General features: G+C 36.8%; 1 protein-coding gene across 4 annotated transcripts in view; it reads right to left on the bottom strand.

Moving 5' to 3' along the window:
* KHDRBS2 (KH RNA binding domain containing, signal transduction associated 2) overlaps window positions 1-16,275 on the bottom strand; it is a 358,444-nt gene that overhangs the window by 208,512 nt on the left and 133,657 nt on the right. For all 4 annotated transcript variants that reach the window (XR_011336927.1, XR_011336928.1, XR_011336926.1 and 1 more), the window contains exon 3: window positions 11,962-12,078. Coding sequence is in view for 1 of the 4 variants with exons in the window: in XM_069851484.1 (XP_069707585.1) it covers window positions 11,962-12,078 (117 nt within the window). In the remaining 3 variants the exon portion in view is untranslated. The remainder of the gene's footprint in view (window positions 1-11,961; window positions 12,079-16,275) is intronic.

Below are 16,275 nucleotides of genomic sequence, written 5' to 3'. Positions count from 1 at the left end.
AGAACCTGAAAGCCTTGAGCACATCCGCAGGTGTCCTTAGGAGTGGGATGTATTCAGCAGGGACAAAAGCTCACTCATCTGAACTCAGAAAACTTTTAATTTAGTGCAATAACATGCAGTGTAGGTAAAAAGATTTATAATTATCAATTAATTAATTCTCTGTAGACACCTCTACAGTAGATGAACAAGAGCTGTTATTGTCTATTGTGTGGAAACAAAGAATCCAGGAAAGAAAGCCAGAGCCACACACTGACGGGAACTAAATGCAAAATTTATATTCCTCCTGGCTCCAAATGACAGTCCTATATTGGATTGAACTAATGTTCATCTCCAATGAAAAAAAAAAAAACCAAAAACAGAAAGAAGTAAAAAAAGAAAAAAAAAATCAATATTACCATTTGCAATTTTCATTTCATACCTTCTGGTTTCATTGCATATTCAAAATAATGACTATCCAGAGCTGCACACATGCCTTAATTTATCTATGTTTGAAAGGAATCATTGTCAGAGAATATGTAAAATTAATGCTTTATTTTATTTTATTTTATTTTATTTTTTTGGTAATATATAGGTATAAGCTCAAGTTAAATCTGTACAGATTTCCTTAGAGCTTTTATTGAGGAGCCACAAATTATTGCAGATTAAATAACAACAGTACAACAACAAAGTTATAGCTCTGAAGTTATATTGATGTTAGATAGATAAATGAAAAAGGAATGCTACATTACAAGAGTAATCAATCAGAAAAATAATCTAGAGACTAATCAATGTCTCTGAATAAAAGAACATTAATCCCTGATGGAGATACTACAAACAAAACAATATCTAGTTTAGCTATCTAAATTCCACTCATCATCTTCTCCTATTATGTTTATTGTGGAATCAAATTTCAGAGGACTCCAAAGAGTTGTTGCTCTGAGCCTATTTTTTTTCATTATTCTATTTAATTGTGTGCACTGTAATTTAATTTACTGTAATGCTGCCTCTATTGTGGCAATGCAAAATTCCTTGTACCAGTAACCCATTAAGGCATATTAAAAGTATTTATCATGATCCTCAAGAGTATAGGTAACATTATGCATAGAAAACTGGGATTTAACACTATTGCTGGAAATAATTCAAAGCCTTTCTTTTTGTATTTATCTATATGTAGAATAGTAAGAATAATAATCACAGAACAAAACTCAGCAAGTTCAAACCTGCTTTTTATGAATCCTCATGCAGACAAATAAAATACTTTGGAATATAAATCACCATTCTGAAAAACTATAGACGAGTAAAGAAAAAACATCAATGTGAAAATATATACACTCCTCAAACTGCCCTGAGCCATTCAGTTAATTTACTCAAAATTTCCTTGTCTGTCTTATTTTTCTTCCTCTCTCACACATGAATGTGCTGCTTTTTTTCCTTCCTGATCTTATTCTTTTCAAGAAAATGTTGCCTATGTCATGGGCACTGGCATTAGTGTCAGGAGTCACACTGACTGTGCTGGTTCAGGTTTGCAAATGCCGTGGCTAGAAGATGGAATTCTCCCAGTTTGCAGCATGGTCTTATAATCAAACCTTTTTTAGCAAGGTGAGACACCAGAATCCCCGTGCACAGTGGCAGCAACTGAACGGCACCAACAAGCACCAAAGTATTCTCTGGCTGATGAAATCATTCAGACCTGAAATCAAGAAGAGTTTGGCACAGATCTGGACGTCAAACTCACACTTTGAGATGTCAAACTGGCACCACTGTAGACAGAGGGAGATCACAGCTGAGATACTCAGCAGCTTATTTCTAAAGTGTAATACATTTGTACACAGCTTTGCTTACTCTTCTGGGATATTTAGAAAACTGTACAATACTCCACAAACAAAAAATTGAAACTGATTTCAGGTTAAAAATTTATCAAACATTTTCAAGTGGGCAAAACAGAAAGCATGTCATCTTTCACTACTTCAAGTAATGCATATCCTTCTTCACCAAGCACGACTTTCACCCTTCCCACATTCCTCTATTTTGCCCCTTATTTGCTTTGCTCCCTTTAAACTTTCATGGTGCTCCATCACATTTAACTCAGAAGAGACAGAACAAACGTGAAGGACTATCTCAATGTTTTGTCCCTTGAAAGTAGTCTAATTTAGCAGAAAGAATGTGTCCCACCTTTTTGAAAACAGCAGTATAAGACTTATAAATGTCCCATCAAAACTAAGAAATATGCAAGTCTGTTTTAACACTGGATGCGAGGGAGGCAATGGAGACTTAGTATTACCACTGTGTTGCATCAGTAATAAACCAGGGATTTTTCAGCATCTGTTTGAGGTCTGATATAATTTTTTTGTGAGGACAATGTCATTTTCTTAACTATTAGCCTTAATGTATGACACTTTTAACACAGATTTAAATTGCCTTCTTGGTTATTCCATTTTGAAAATGCCATCAGTAATTACATGGAAGTATCATAGCACTCCATGAATAAAGTTAGCAGGAAATACTCAAAGTGACATATCTGGCTGAATCTCTGCAAACCTTCTAACATCTCACTCTCCAGACTAGGACTTCAACTTGAAAACTAATAGAGAAATATTTGGAGATTGCACTTCAATTTCCTTTGCTACTCAGCAAAGTACTAGAAGTGATTTATTCTGCTCATTAGTGAAACTGCCACTGGCTTCAGCAGTACAAGAATGGCACCTCTGGGTTACTAAGAGTATTAGAGGAGAACTTACAGATATCTTTAGGAGTCAAAGGAGATCTTTCCAATGGTTCTCAAATTTTATTTAGATTACTAACAATTTAGGTACTTAAATGAGAGTCCCACTTCCCTGATTGTTTTAACCTATGGTTGCATGTAATCAACCTATGAATTTTAATTTTTCATCATGAACTAATATTGGACTAGGTTGGGATGATACAGTAATCTCAATTTTTCTGCCATCCTTCCAATATAAAATAAAAAAAAAATAGTTTCAATTTCCCATGGGTGTGCATAAACATAAGTCTTTGTTATATAATACCAAATAATTTCAAAACCAACATACCAATAAGGTCAGAGGCTTCAGTTTAGTTTCCTTTAATTAGCATATAAGCTTGCAAAAATTGTTTGGTATTTATAACTTTTTCCATGAAAGCACAGGTGAATAAGTTATTGAATCAATGAAGCAGACTTTCCAATATTTCCAGACCAAAATTTATAGTCCAAAACTAGTCTCTGAGAGAAAAAAAAAAAAAAGGCCGTCAATTTTTTTTGCTTTGTTCAGTTTAGGATTTTTCTCTTCTGGGGAATATTCACTGAGCAAAACATCAGCACAGCAATCTCCATGGAGGTCTTTTTGGTACTGTTGCCTCAGGGAAGCGCTGGCTGAGAGATGACCGGGAGATAAATATGGTCCTTCTGTTAACCAGTAATTCCTGATGGCTAATTCTTGACTCTGATGGTAGAGCAGATCTTGCACCAGCGAAAACAAGATGCAGTACTGAGGAACAACAGCGAGCTTGTGACCTGTGTCCCTTTTCAGGAGAGGACACGGTATGCAGGCAAATTTCTAATTGTATGAAAACAAGACACAGTAATTTGGGCTCTAGCTATGAAATTGTAATACTTGTTTTCATGAATAACATGTAAAAGCCTTCTAACACAAATTTGATGTCTTCACTCACAAATAACATTTTTTATAAAAGTGCAAGTAAAAAATTTCCCATTGCCATGAGGGTAGGAACAGGTTGCTTAGTGAGAGTCAAAAATTACTTCTCTAATAGGACAACAAAGTTCTGTTCATATATTCCTACAGCAGCCAGGCTGACGATCCTGAGAAGAACTGGAACCTGACTGGAGAGGTCAACAGATGGCCCCATTGCCTAACACGCAGACACAGATCCTAAAATCCACGTCTGAGTTGCCAGGCAGCCAAAGCCACAAATAAAATCTCTAGAGCAAAAAATTTTCTAGAACCTGGGAGACTCAAGCAAAAGTGGCAGAGGGTAGCAAAAAAAGTGCCTTGAACACAGGCAAGAAACATTAATATTCTAAGAAATATTGTTTGTGATTTGTATCTACCACAGGCTCATTCCTGTATTAGAACAAAAATAAGTTTACAACACATTAGAGGTGATAAATAGAAGTATTTTCTAAAGAAACTGGGGCGGATGAGCAACTAGAAGTTCCTACAGCATGAGTAACACTGGAGGAAATAGTGATAAAGATGGTCTCTTAACCTGTGCCTGCCAACAGATTTATCTTTTCTCTATATAAGCAGAAAGTATGTTATTTGAAATTTTTGTTTGGGTAAAACCTAGCTTTAGACTTCAAAACCCTTTGGTACTTTTTGGTAGGCTCAGTGAAAGGAAAAACTGAGAGAATGCAGATTACAGCAGACTTTAACGAGTTAACATCCTTTTGTAAATCATTCAAAGATATTGGTTTCAAATCATGGGGTGTTCTCCTTTTTATTTATTTCCTAACGCTTGCATTTTTCTTAGTTGCTGGTTGTTTGTTGCAGTCCTTATAGCCTCAGAGCAGTCAGCATCAGGAAGCAGGAGATATTTAGGAAGGAGGAAAAAAGCTGTCTTGCATCAGTGTGCTGCTGTAACTTCTGTTCCTATCCTGCAGGCAAGCTGAAGACCTAATCCTGCTCTTGACCCTAAACCCATTTGTGGGGTAAAAATAAGCTGCAAGGTATTATAGCATGGTTGTAGACATGAAAATACAAAGTCAGCAAAGGAAAACCTACAGGAAAAGATTAAAAGGGTGAACACTAATTAGTGATTTAAAACCAGCTTCTGATGCTTCTGGACACAAGCCAGTTTTCTAAATCCAATGCCACAAATTGCTCTCCTTCCCCACAGAGATTTTACAACCAACAATGATAAAGGAGCACTTCAGTAAAACAGAAACATCTTACCTAAGAAACAAACATTTGGGGGATTTTGCATGAAGTTCAGCTCAAAACTCCAAGCAGGCTGGAAGTAAACCTAAAGATTCTGTTTAAAAGAACTAAAATGGACTTTCATAGAAATTCCCAAATGTCTATCTCCAACTAGAAGAGCTGAAATCTCTTGGTGACACACAGGGCTTAACTTCCATGGCCGTAAGCTACAGTGAGCAAACTCACCGGCACAAGTGGAGTGGCACCAGTGTAAAATCTGATGCAAGAGACAACCAGGTGATTTTTATTTTTATATTTTACTTTCTAGTGTCTTATTCAGAATGCTGTCACTCTCATTTTGAAGGAAATACTGCATATGTAACTTACTGCATAAGTTTTAATGATTACAACAAGCAGTGACACTCAAAGGCTTTTGAAGCTCAAGACACTAAAGATGATAATCTTCTGTTTCAGTAAAGCAACAGGATTGGGAGGAATATAATGCAATAGTTGAATCATGACTTTCTGTAGGCATGATTTGCAACTTATTTCTCCTCTTTTATTCTATCTGAGTATTAGTTATATCAAGTTCTTGAAACAAACAATTAAGTCAAGAGAATGCTATCAGAGAATTAACTCTCCACTCTCAGGAGACTATGTTCATGGTAAATGTGGTCTAATGAAAAAAACACCATGGTTCAATCCAAAAAGTTATTGGGTGCTTTTCCCTTTATACATATGGACTCAAACCTGTAAGATATTTAAGCGTATATTTAAAGTTTCAGGACTGAAGTTGGAGCACTTAGCTTTTGTAAACCTGTGTGCACTAGCATTCTCCCACGTTTTCAAAATCTTTTATTAGGTGCTCACATAATACAGCTGTTAAAAACCACATTAAAGCCAATATGTTAATCTCTGAATCTAGGTAGGTTCTCTGCGTGCTGACTCCCATTCTTTTTTGTAGCCAACAAGTTCTTAAGATTTGTGGTTTTTAAAAAGAAAAGCTAACGTAAGAAATCCAGTTTAATGGGATGAGCTGTTGTCCAGTACCAGTGGAGTTTCTTTGCAAAGTACTTAACCCACAGATTAATGAAAGGCAGGCACTTCTACTGCAATTAACTCTTCGGTAATGAAATCTTCTTACTTTAATAACTAGTTTAAATAACAACTGAAATATGAAGAAAAAAGCAGTTAAAAGTTCACTAAGTCACTGCAAAACACTGAGTCATCAATAAATAAGTTTCCATGACTTTTCAAAGCTACAGTGCAAGTTGTTTTCTAATTTACCATGTTTTAAAAGAAACAAACAGGAATCTAGAATAGCAGCATCCTCCCAAATTGCCAGGACAAAAGATGTAAGTGGAAGTTTAAACAATGAAAAAAAAAAAGAGCAATAAACAGAAAGTGTGCAAAATGGCAATTGGTGTTGACAAGATTTCTCTAGGTAAAAAAACCTGGGGTGGCGATTATACATCACTATTCAGGAGATTTAAGCACTATGACATATATTTTCCTTCATGGCCTGACAGCCTGTGCAATTGCAACAACTGAGATTTTAGCTTTCTTTTATCTCATCCACAGCCTTGGTACCAGGCTATAATTGATTCCCAAATCATGCATTATATAAGCAAAAAGCAGTTCACAAAGATTTTTGGACTGTCTGTGACTTCTGCAAAGACAATATGAGCCTCTTCATTTTTAATAGTTAATCTGTCTTGCAAGAAATGTCTTACAAATGATAAAGAATGAGTTTTCTGGAGGTTAAAAATTCATTTTCCATTTTTTTAGAAAAAAATACAATCAAAAATGCCCAAGAAACACTCAAAATGTCATTAAAGCAAAATCAAAACATTTTATTGTTCTTGGGTTATTCAGTTCTTCCAAATATATTTACATTTGTTAATTTTTAAATAGAAAAGTTCTTTAAAAGAAAAAGACACAAACACAAAAATTTTCAACTACAGCACTTGCACATTTTCAAGATTTCTCTCTCAACTCTTGTTTCAGAATTTTGGACCCTCCATATGCCTCATTCCTCCATAAGTTTGTGTTCACTGGAAATTTTCCATCATCTCTTTCTTTGAATGTTCTCACGTCATGGGAAAGTCAAAAGGTAAAATTCTGTCCAAGGTAGTTTTTCTTTTGCAAAGATTTATACCTGCCATTTTTTTTTCAAGCTGTTTCTTTCTCAATATGTTTTTGATTTTTCTATGCCTTGTTCACTCTTTCGGTTATTAATCTGGGATCACGGCCTTCACTTGCTCACTTTTACCAGCGTTATTGATACCAATTAATCATTGATATCATGCTACAGGTAGTCATTCCAGGCAAGCCTCACCACATACAGTCTCACCTCCTCTGGTAGAGTTCATCTCTGAAAAAAAATATAATATACAATGCAGATAATCATCATTGCTGGACTGTAATTACCACTGTTGATCTGTTCTAAGGGTGAGTTCCCACCTCAGAGCAGTGTTCCTTGTATCGGTATTTTCTCTCCAGTTAGTGGAAGGTTCTTAGGGAAACGCATAAGGGGAGGAGTATGTTTTTGACTCTTCCCGCATGGTCTCCTCAAGATCCATCAATCTGCAGTCCTTTCAGGCAGCCCTTAATGACAGTCCTAATGACACCAGGGTGGATTTTTATCTCTGCCCCTAAATGTTCTTGGTTTTCCTACAAAAATTTTCCTTTCAATGCTACCTGCATGAAATCATTGCCATTTTCTTTCTCACATACCATGTTCTGAAGTTCCACAAAACACAAAGACCAAGTTATGTATACTATCTAATGCATGTTTATTGCACATTGGTGTATAATTAAACTGAACAAAAAAAAATGCCACTCATAAATATTCTAAAACCAGGGACTATGGAGAAATGGTCAAGCCCCAAGATTGTGCTCTCTCCTAAAAAAATCTGCCAAGCAACTAGCTCAAGAGAGAGAAGTCTTTAAGAAACATTGGTACTTATTTTTATGCTTCTTATAAAGAGAATCCATGTCCTTACTGCTATAGTTTACATAAAAAAAAAAACCCAAACCTATTCCATCTCACAGCATACAATATTTTTTTTAATGGCACAGTAAAAAGCATTTATTGCATGGCTGAAAAGGAGAAAATCTGCATCTTTGTATGAAAGCAATCAATTCATTCCACTTGTAATGAGATTTCTCCTGTCACTTCAGTTTGATTGTTTACCTTCACAATTGCCTCCCATGCTGCTTGGAAAAAGAAGAAAAAGAAGTAGAAAAGAAGCCAAGCAACTCAACATGACTCTGTTTAATCTCATCACCACCTCTTTCTGAAGAATGTATTTGCATATTTATAATACTATATTACTACAGGACTAACAACCTTTGGTAGCAGGATGTAAGCCAGTGAGATAATAAGAGCTTAGCCTGTTCCAAGAACACACTAGAAACTATCTGTGCTCTCACAGCGGGCACAATTCTCAGTGGTCATGGCTTTGCTCAACATGACCAACAATGCCTTTTCTATGACTTAAAAATAAATGGGAGTCACACAGCTAATAAATATTTTGAAGTTTAGCTACCATTTCACATGGCAAATCAAAAGGAAGGCTCTAAAAGCAAGCATCACCTCCTGCTGTGCCTAGTGGATTGTTCACGTTGCATTATGATGCTTGCTTTTCCTGTCAGAACTTTGTAGGATCTTTCTCCGGTTACAGAAAACTAAACTTCTGCCGAGCCACTGGCATTAGCTTAAGCACGGAGATTTAAGTACTCACATTAGTTATGCTGCTCAGCAAGAATCATAAGTTTTCTTTATATCTCAAACTACATTCTGCAGAACTGCTGCAGTTACACTTGGGCATCTTCCACAATTTCTAACACAACTTTCTCTGCCTTTTCAAATTAATCTATCCTGTTGCCACACTGTAGACATACATGAAAATCTCAAGTCCCTCTTAACAACAGTGTCCCTTGAGGCTAAATTAATAGAATCATAGAATAACCAGGTCGGAAAAGACCCATTGGATCATCGAGTCCAACCATTCCTATCAAACACTAAACCATGTCCCTCAGCACCTCATCCACTGCCCCTTAAACCCCTCCAGGGAAGGTGAATCAACCACCTCCCTGGGCAGCCTCTGCCAGTGCCCAATGACCCTTTCTGTGAAAATTTTTTTCTTAATGTTCAGCCTAAACCTCCCCTGGTGGAGCTTGAGGCCATTCCCCCTTGTCCTGTCCCCTGTCACTTGGGAGAAGAGGCCAGCACCCTCCTCTCCACAACCTCCTTTCAGGTAGTTGTAGAGAGCAATGAGGTCTCCCCTCAGCCTCCTCGTCTCCAGGCTAAACAAATTCTTTGACCTCTGAAATTAACCCACAGATTTCTTTTTCAAAGATAAATTCTGAAAAGCAGATATATCTCCCTTGATGGAGTCTGCTTCCCAGAACTGGAAACTGCCCCTCCATATGCCCAGAATTACAGAGTATGGCCAGAGTGGTTCATTGTAGAGCCAAACATTTGCCTACTGTTATTTTGGCAGAAAATAACCCAAATCTGTGAATCAGTTCTCTTCAAATACTAAGTACCTAAGGATTTAGGGCATGAACATATTTAGTATCTCCCAGCAGAAATTCTGTTTCTGCTGCTCTGATGCAGCTCAGCAGCCAGCTGCACTAGACTGGAGGGGAAAAGCACACGTGCCTGCAGTCTGCCTAGGAATTATTATGGTTCATGACATAGTATAGACAATTTTAAGGAAAATCTAGTTTACAGAGAGAAATTGCACACGTTTTTCTTGAAAATTCCTCCACCAATATACATAAACTGGTGTCTTCTATGGCACAAAATAACCACAAACTGAAACAACCCTCTAGACATCTGTAATTCTTATATAAATCATTAGAAAAATACTGCGTAAATGAGAGTAGCGGGTTTGGTTTATGGCAAGAAAATGGTTTTAACAAGAGCAAATTGCATTTTCCAAAGTGACGTGGCACTTCATGCTATTATTTTTGCCCACAGTCAAAAATATTTTCTTTAAGTTTTACCACTATCTCAAGCTGAATATCCCCTCTGAAATGCCAATTATAACTATTACCCATACTATAATCGTTCTCAGCCTTTTTTGCTTGGAACTGTTGACTGTGATGTACACAAATCAGATAACTCCTATCTTTCACTGTGTAATTGCACAGAGATTTTGTTTTCTTTTGAGTCATTAATGTCTAAATTGGATTAAGATAACTGTTGCTTTTGAGGGCTTCTCCACAGAGGCTGCTTTCATCACTGCCATATTTAGTGCTATTTTACTCTAGAACTTCATTTTTACAGCATTCTTATATGAATGAGTTTCCGTTAAGTCTATAATTAACTTAATACTAAACACTCTAAAAAGGAAAAAAATACCCTGAATTTTATTTTTGCTGACACACTCATGAGTGGATGTAGCAACTGGCATTCTAGCACTGTTCGTTATGATCAGATGAAATTGAAACTATGTGATAAGGAGAGCGACTGATCTCAAAATCAGAGGACTTGTCCATCTATTTATATATTTAAACATTTTTAACTGATAAAAAGCCCTTCATGCTCCCCTGTCTGGGCAACTGCTGCTCTTTGCAATAATAATCTGAGTGGGTGGCTGAGAATGGAGTTGGCAATACCGATACAAATTACTGCTACTTAGAAGCACATGCCTTCGTTCATCCAGAGAGTCATTTTTTGTGATTCCAGAAGTAATCTGAAAGTCATAAAATATTTTACTTGTCAATACCTAGAAATAAAATGTGTAGCATAATCAACATTTATTTCTATAAAACATAATGTAAAATAGATAATTGAAGTGTCAGCATGGCTGATGCCATAAAGAAATCTCTGATAAAAATGAAATACACTCAGTGTGCCTGATTTGTCTGGTTTGTGGGGTTTCTTTTTCAATGTTGCAGTTGAACATCTTATAATGCAAGTGTGACTGCTGATGCACAGTACCAGAACCAAAAAATGCCAACCATAAAATTCTGCTTAGTCCTTCCTTTTTTACTGGCATATTATTTCTCTCATTACTTTAGCTATGGAGATGAATAACATCGGTGACAGAAAGGAAAGCTGAATAATGCACATCACTGAAGGCAATATAATGTTAAGTGAAATAGCCGCTATTATTTCTGTATTGACATTAATACTGCAGTTCTACAGACTGCTAAGGAAGATGCCGCAATCCAATCAGTACTTGTCCTTTGGATCATAGAATCATAGAATAACCAGGTTGAAAAAGACCCATTGGATCATCGAGTCCAACCATTCCTATCAATGACTAAACCATGTCCCTCGGCGCCTCGTCCACCCGTTCCTTAAACACCTCCAGGGAAGGTGAATCAACCACCTCCCTGGGCAGCCTCTGCCAGTGCCCAATGACCCTTTCAGTGAAAAATGTTTTCCTAATATTCAGCCTAAACCTCCCCTGGTGGAGGTTGAGGCCATTCCCTCTCGTCCTGTCCCCTGTCACTTAGAGAAGAGGCCAGCACCCTCCTCTCCGCAACCTCCTTTCAGGTAGTTGGAGAGAGCAATGAGGTCTCCCTGCACTGCTACAAATAACTACCTTACATGCATTGATCAGGGAGGGATGTAAAACAAAGTATTTTTCTTTTATCTGTAATGCATTTTTACACATATTGAAATATAATTTCCACTTTCTTATCTTTTTTGAGAACCATGCACTGAATACATATCCAGTCTTTTAAAAAAGTCACATGTCTAAAGAAACAATAAACAGAAAAGGAAACCTACACCTGTACATCAATATTACAGCAACAGTCTTAAAGTTAAACTTTCTCAGGAGAAATTGCCTTCTCTTAGAACAAATGAACTTTAAACTGGTTTCTTTTAGATGAATGATTTGAATAACTGTGGTAATACAGTAACTGTTGAGCTCTACAGTTATACAGGAAGCAAGATTGTGTAGCAAGAGAAAAACTGCATTTAAGCAATTGATGTAACTTGAAAAAAATAAACTATCCTTGGACTCAAAGTCTATTATGAGTCTATTAAATGAATCATTAGTAAGTAGACAGGTAATTTAAGCCTAACACCTGAAGCACAAATATATTAGCCCTAATTGCAACCAGAATACAGACACAGTACCTTGGCTTTATCCCTCATGGATCCTTTACCCAGGATAGACATTTTTGCACCTGTTTCTTCTTGTAACCGCTTCAAGGAGTTTCCTCGTGGTCCAAGCAATTTCCCAACAAAATTGAACTAGAAAGCAAATAAGAGAAGTATTTTAGAACAAGAGGTAGCTTTTCAAAAACTTAATAAGACCTTATAAATAGGCTGCTTAAAGGTGAGAAGTTTTTTAAAGGAAGGTAAAAATACTCCTACTAAGTTCTGAGCCTAACTCATTGGGATAGAAGTCTGGAGAACAGAGGCATTCTCTCATCTAGCACCAAAGGCAGTAAAAGAATTCATGGTTTATTTGAACCCCAGGAGGCTCTTCTCTAGGATGAAAATGGCCAGCGTTTACTTAGGCATAGCTAGCTGCTAAACAAGATCTTTGCTTATCAGATGGTACACGGGAAATCCAGAGAATGCACACATTCTTTCCAGAGTTAGCTGACTTTATTGGCAAAGTAATATATTCTGCAAAGTTAGAGCTTTAGATGGATTTTTAGGAATTGATGTTTTACACATTGATCTTAAAAGAAGTGCTGTTTCATGTATCAGCTTCAAATATCTGTTTTACCAGCAATGGAACAAATAAGAAACAATAGATGACTATAGATACTCCAGGCTGTCTTTTGAGAGGATTTTAAAGAGTGTTGAGCTTTGTCTGGCATGCTGCTTAATATTCTTAAACACTGCACAGTTCACATGACACACACAACATTGTTATTTTCTGTATGAAGTGGAGAGGTTTCTGCATGAAAATCAGAGGGCAGAACATTAAATAAATGATGTTATGTAGATAGAAATTAGCAAAAGTGGGGCATCTATTAAGTAACAGTAAAGTGTTTATTTTGTAATCAATAACCTCATTTTTTTTAATGCTTTCAAAAATCTTATTTAAAACTCCGTAGCACGCAGTTTTTTGAAGTGGACTGGGAACCATCAGCACTTGCTTCAGAGGCTTCTGAATTTTGTTAATGTCTGAACAGAAAGTACTCTGGCCTGGCTTTCAAAAAAGAATAAGCTTAGCCAAGGAAAAAGGTATGCAACTGTATCAGAACTTCCTTATTTTTATTTCAGAGATAAATCATGTGAAAATAAGAAATAGTGATCAAGAATATGCTGCTGTCAAAAATACTCAAATGTCAAAAAAGTGTAACACACCTTGTTTTGCATTACCTCCTATTTTAAAAATGTTAATAATGGGGAAATATTCTTGTTTCTACTTTAGCCAGCAACAACACAAACGCATCAGCCATGTTAATAACAACTAAACTCCTAATCAAGCCAGATACCCCAGAGCCCAAGCTGGCATTAAGTCCAGTGTCTTAATTATAAATCACTTGTAACTTCCTTCTAATATTGGTTAAATAATTAAATAAAACAATATGTAATTACAGGAAAAATAAATATGTAAGGTGAAATTTACTGCCACCCAAACCATCATAAATGATTTCAGCAAGATAATGTGTTCAGGGGGAAGTATCAAGTGGTAATGCTGTAGAAAAACCCAGCAAGCTTTGACGCTCCAAAACAAAAGATTTTTCAGGCTTGTGTGCTTGCATTTTTTTTTCCACTCTATCTGTTCATTTAACAGAAGTTATCAACTCTTCAATAAATTCTACTCCATTTGGGACAGGATTTATAGGTGATGCCCTATGATGGCACCAACAATACTATGTCTTAAAACTGTAGCTATGCTTCTTTCTTCTAGGGACAACTTTGTTTAGAAGTTGTTGTTCATCGTTACACTTTATATGAAAATAAGCCAAAAAGTGAGAAAGGAATGGCAAGGACTGAATTCTGAACACTGGACTTTGGACTTAATCTATTGCTAGAAATAAGATTTCAAAGCCTATACATCTTGTGTATGGGGAGGTTTATTAAATATCACAGAGCAGATAAGAAGAGCTTCCTTTCTTCTGCAAGGGCCACCTTACCTGCAGAACTGCCATTCAAAAGTCACAACACCAGCTCTTTTATGCCACTTACACATCACCAGTCAGAGAAGAATCATCTACTGCTCCATCCTTTCAATGTCTCTTAATATTAAGAAAAGCTGCCCCATAAAAGCTGGAACAGCTATGCTGCTACCTATGTCTGGAAGAGACTATGAGAAGTCCACTCAAAGCTCAACTCCATTTGTTCTCTGAATGGAATAAAACTATTAAAAAAAACTCTATGAAGATTTATGCTGACCATTTATATTTAAGCACTTCATAAACTGTCTAATAATTACCTTGACATATTGCTGCAAAGGAATGGTATGGCCAGCATAGACTACGTACTAAGTGGATTTTAATCACTTCACAGGAAATAAGTGGCTGGGGATTTTAATTCTATTGATTATGTAGAAGACAGGAACCCACATTTCATCCACCTTCTAAAAAACACATATCAGGAAGCAAGCAGTTAGTTGCAACTGAATAACTGAATTGCTTTTAATTTGGTTTTGTCAAAAGCTGCAGAAAAGCCAGTGCACTATATCAGACATTCAACCGTCTCGCTTGGTCTTCCCAGTATCAGTCAGGGACCACAGGCTATCTTCAACATTAGTCTATAATGACAAAACTCCTGGAAGTCAGAAAATACTGTGGAGTAACTTTGACTCAGTAACTTATGGAAAAATTAAATCCTCCATGTTCACATGTGGGTAAAACCAGCACATAAGTAAGAGAAACAGCACAAATTGCAAGAAATTTGAAACAGAACTTTATTCCTCTTATTTATTTTATGAAGATATGTTGGACAAGAACTGGAGGCAGAACCAATTTTAATATCGGAAAGTTTAGGCTCCTGTCATGGCCACAACATGTACGAACAGCCAGAGCACACAGCGACAGTGAAGCAAAATGTGGAAACCTGGGCACTTTGACTGCACATAATGAGGACCCTCACCCACAAATACGCATCCCCACTACAGCCACTGCAACTGCAGATCACTTTTTGCAATCTTAGTTTTGACCCAATTCCACCATGTGTACAAATTTCTCCAAATAACAGTAGCTCTAAGCCTCTGGAAAAATACCTAGTCATATTAGGAAAGGATAGTGGAGAAATTATGACATGCAGAAGCAACAGGATTAACAGAGACCTTTCACTGCTGGGGAGAAAACAGACAACCACTTGAAAAATATGGTTACTCTTGTGTTACTAGATGTTTTTATAGGTGGCTTAACTTTTCAATCGTATTTATGAACGTTAGCTAGGCTACCTGTGTGCTTGTAGAAACCCTTCCTGGTTTATAGCAAAGATTTTGCACATTATTTTCTTAGATTTCTTTATCATTTATCTAGGGGAGACAGATGCATGTCTTCAGGGGAAAATGATCAGGTGATAGCAGGGCATGCTTTATTTACAATCAAATGCACATCATGCTTCATATGTCAACAGCTGCGCAATAAACTTTCTCCTGTGCAGAATAAAACCTGACAGAGAATATAGCTCAGTAGATCTTTCAGGTATCCACAGCCAGTCCTCCCAGTGTCTTTGTCAACCAAGAAATAAACAGTTTCACCAGGTTTATCTGCATCTCTATTACTCTCACACTCCACCTCACACAAGCAATCAAAGTGAAAGATGCCCAGACCCAACACTCTGGCTTCTCAGTCTCCATCAAAGTTTTTGTTCATAAAACTTTTTTGTTATACTCATAGAGAAATAACCAAAAACTTGATACTGCATCTAGAATTCTTAGTGACAGTGAGACATTCTGCTCTAGTCTATATGCTAGAACCGAATATTTAAAACCAAAGACTAGATACCCAATGCGCATACAGAAAATGCAGAAGTCTTAAGAACTAATTACATTAAATCTCTTACCAAAAGACTGCTTACGTTATTGAAAAGCTCAGGGTTGTGCTCCATGCATGAATATCTACATAATCACAGACTTGCTCACCTCCAAAAACATGTTTGCAGTAAAACACATTGCACATCAACGCACTTCAGCTGCTTTGGGCTAAAACACTGAGGAGGGAATCCCTAAAACTACATAGATGTTGTCAAGCTGGATCATAGCACAGGCAGTTTGTCTCCTAGTGTCAGCATTTATTATCACAGAATCACAGAATCACAGAATAACCAGGTTGGAAGAGACCCACCGGATCATCGAGTCCAACCATTCCCATCAAACACTAAATGTCAGTATAGAATACTTGGTTTCTATGAAATGCCAGAAAGTGATTATAAACCATGCTGTAAAGAAAATGTATACAGTAACTAGTCCTTAAGGTATATTCTGGAGCTTACATACAATATTGTGGTAGTCTTAAGTATATTGCAGCACCT

The sequence above is a fragment of the Phaenicophaeus curvirostris genome, chromosome 2 (assembly GCF_032191515.1).
Source record: "Phaenicophaeus curvirostris isolate KB17595 chromosome 2, BPBGC_Pcur_1.0, whole genome shotgun sequence".
Lineage (NCBI taxonomy): Eukaryota > Metazoa > Chordata > Aves > Cuculiformes > Cuculidae > Phaenicophaeus > Phaenicophaeus curvirostris.
This window is presented reverse-complemented; position numbering and strand designations above follow the sequence as displayed.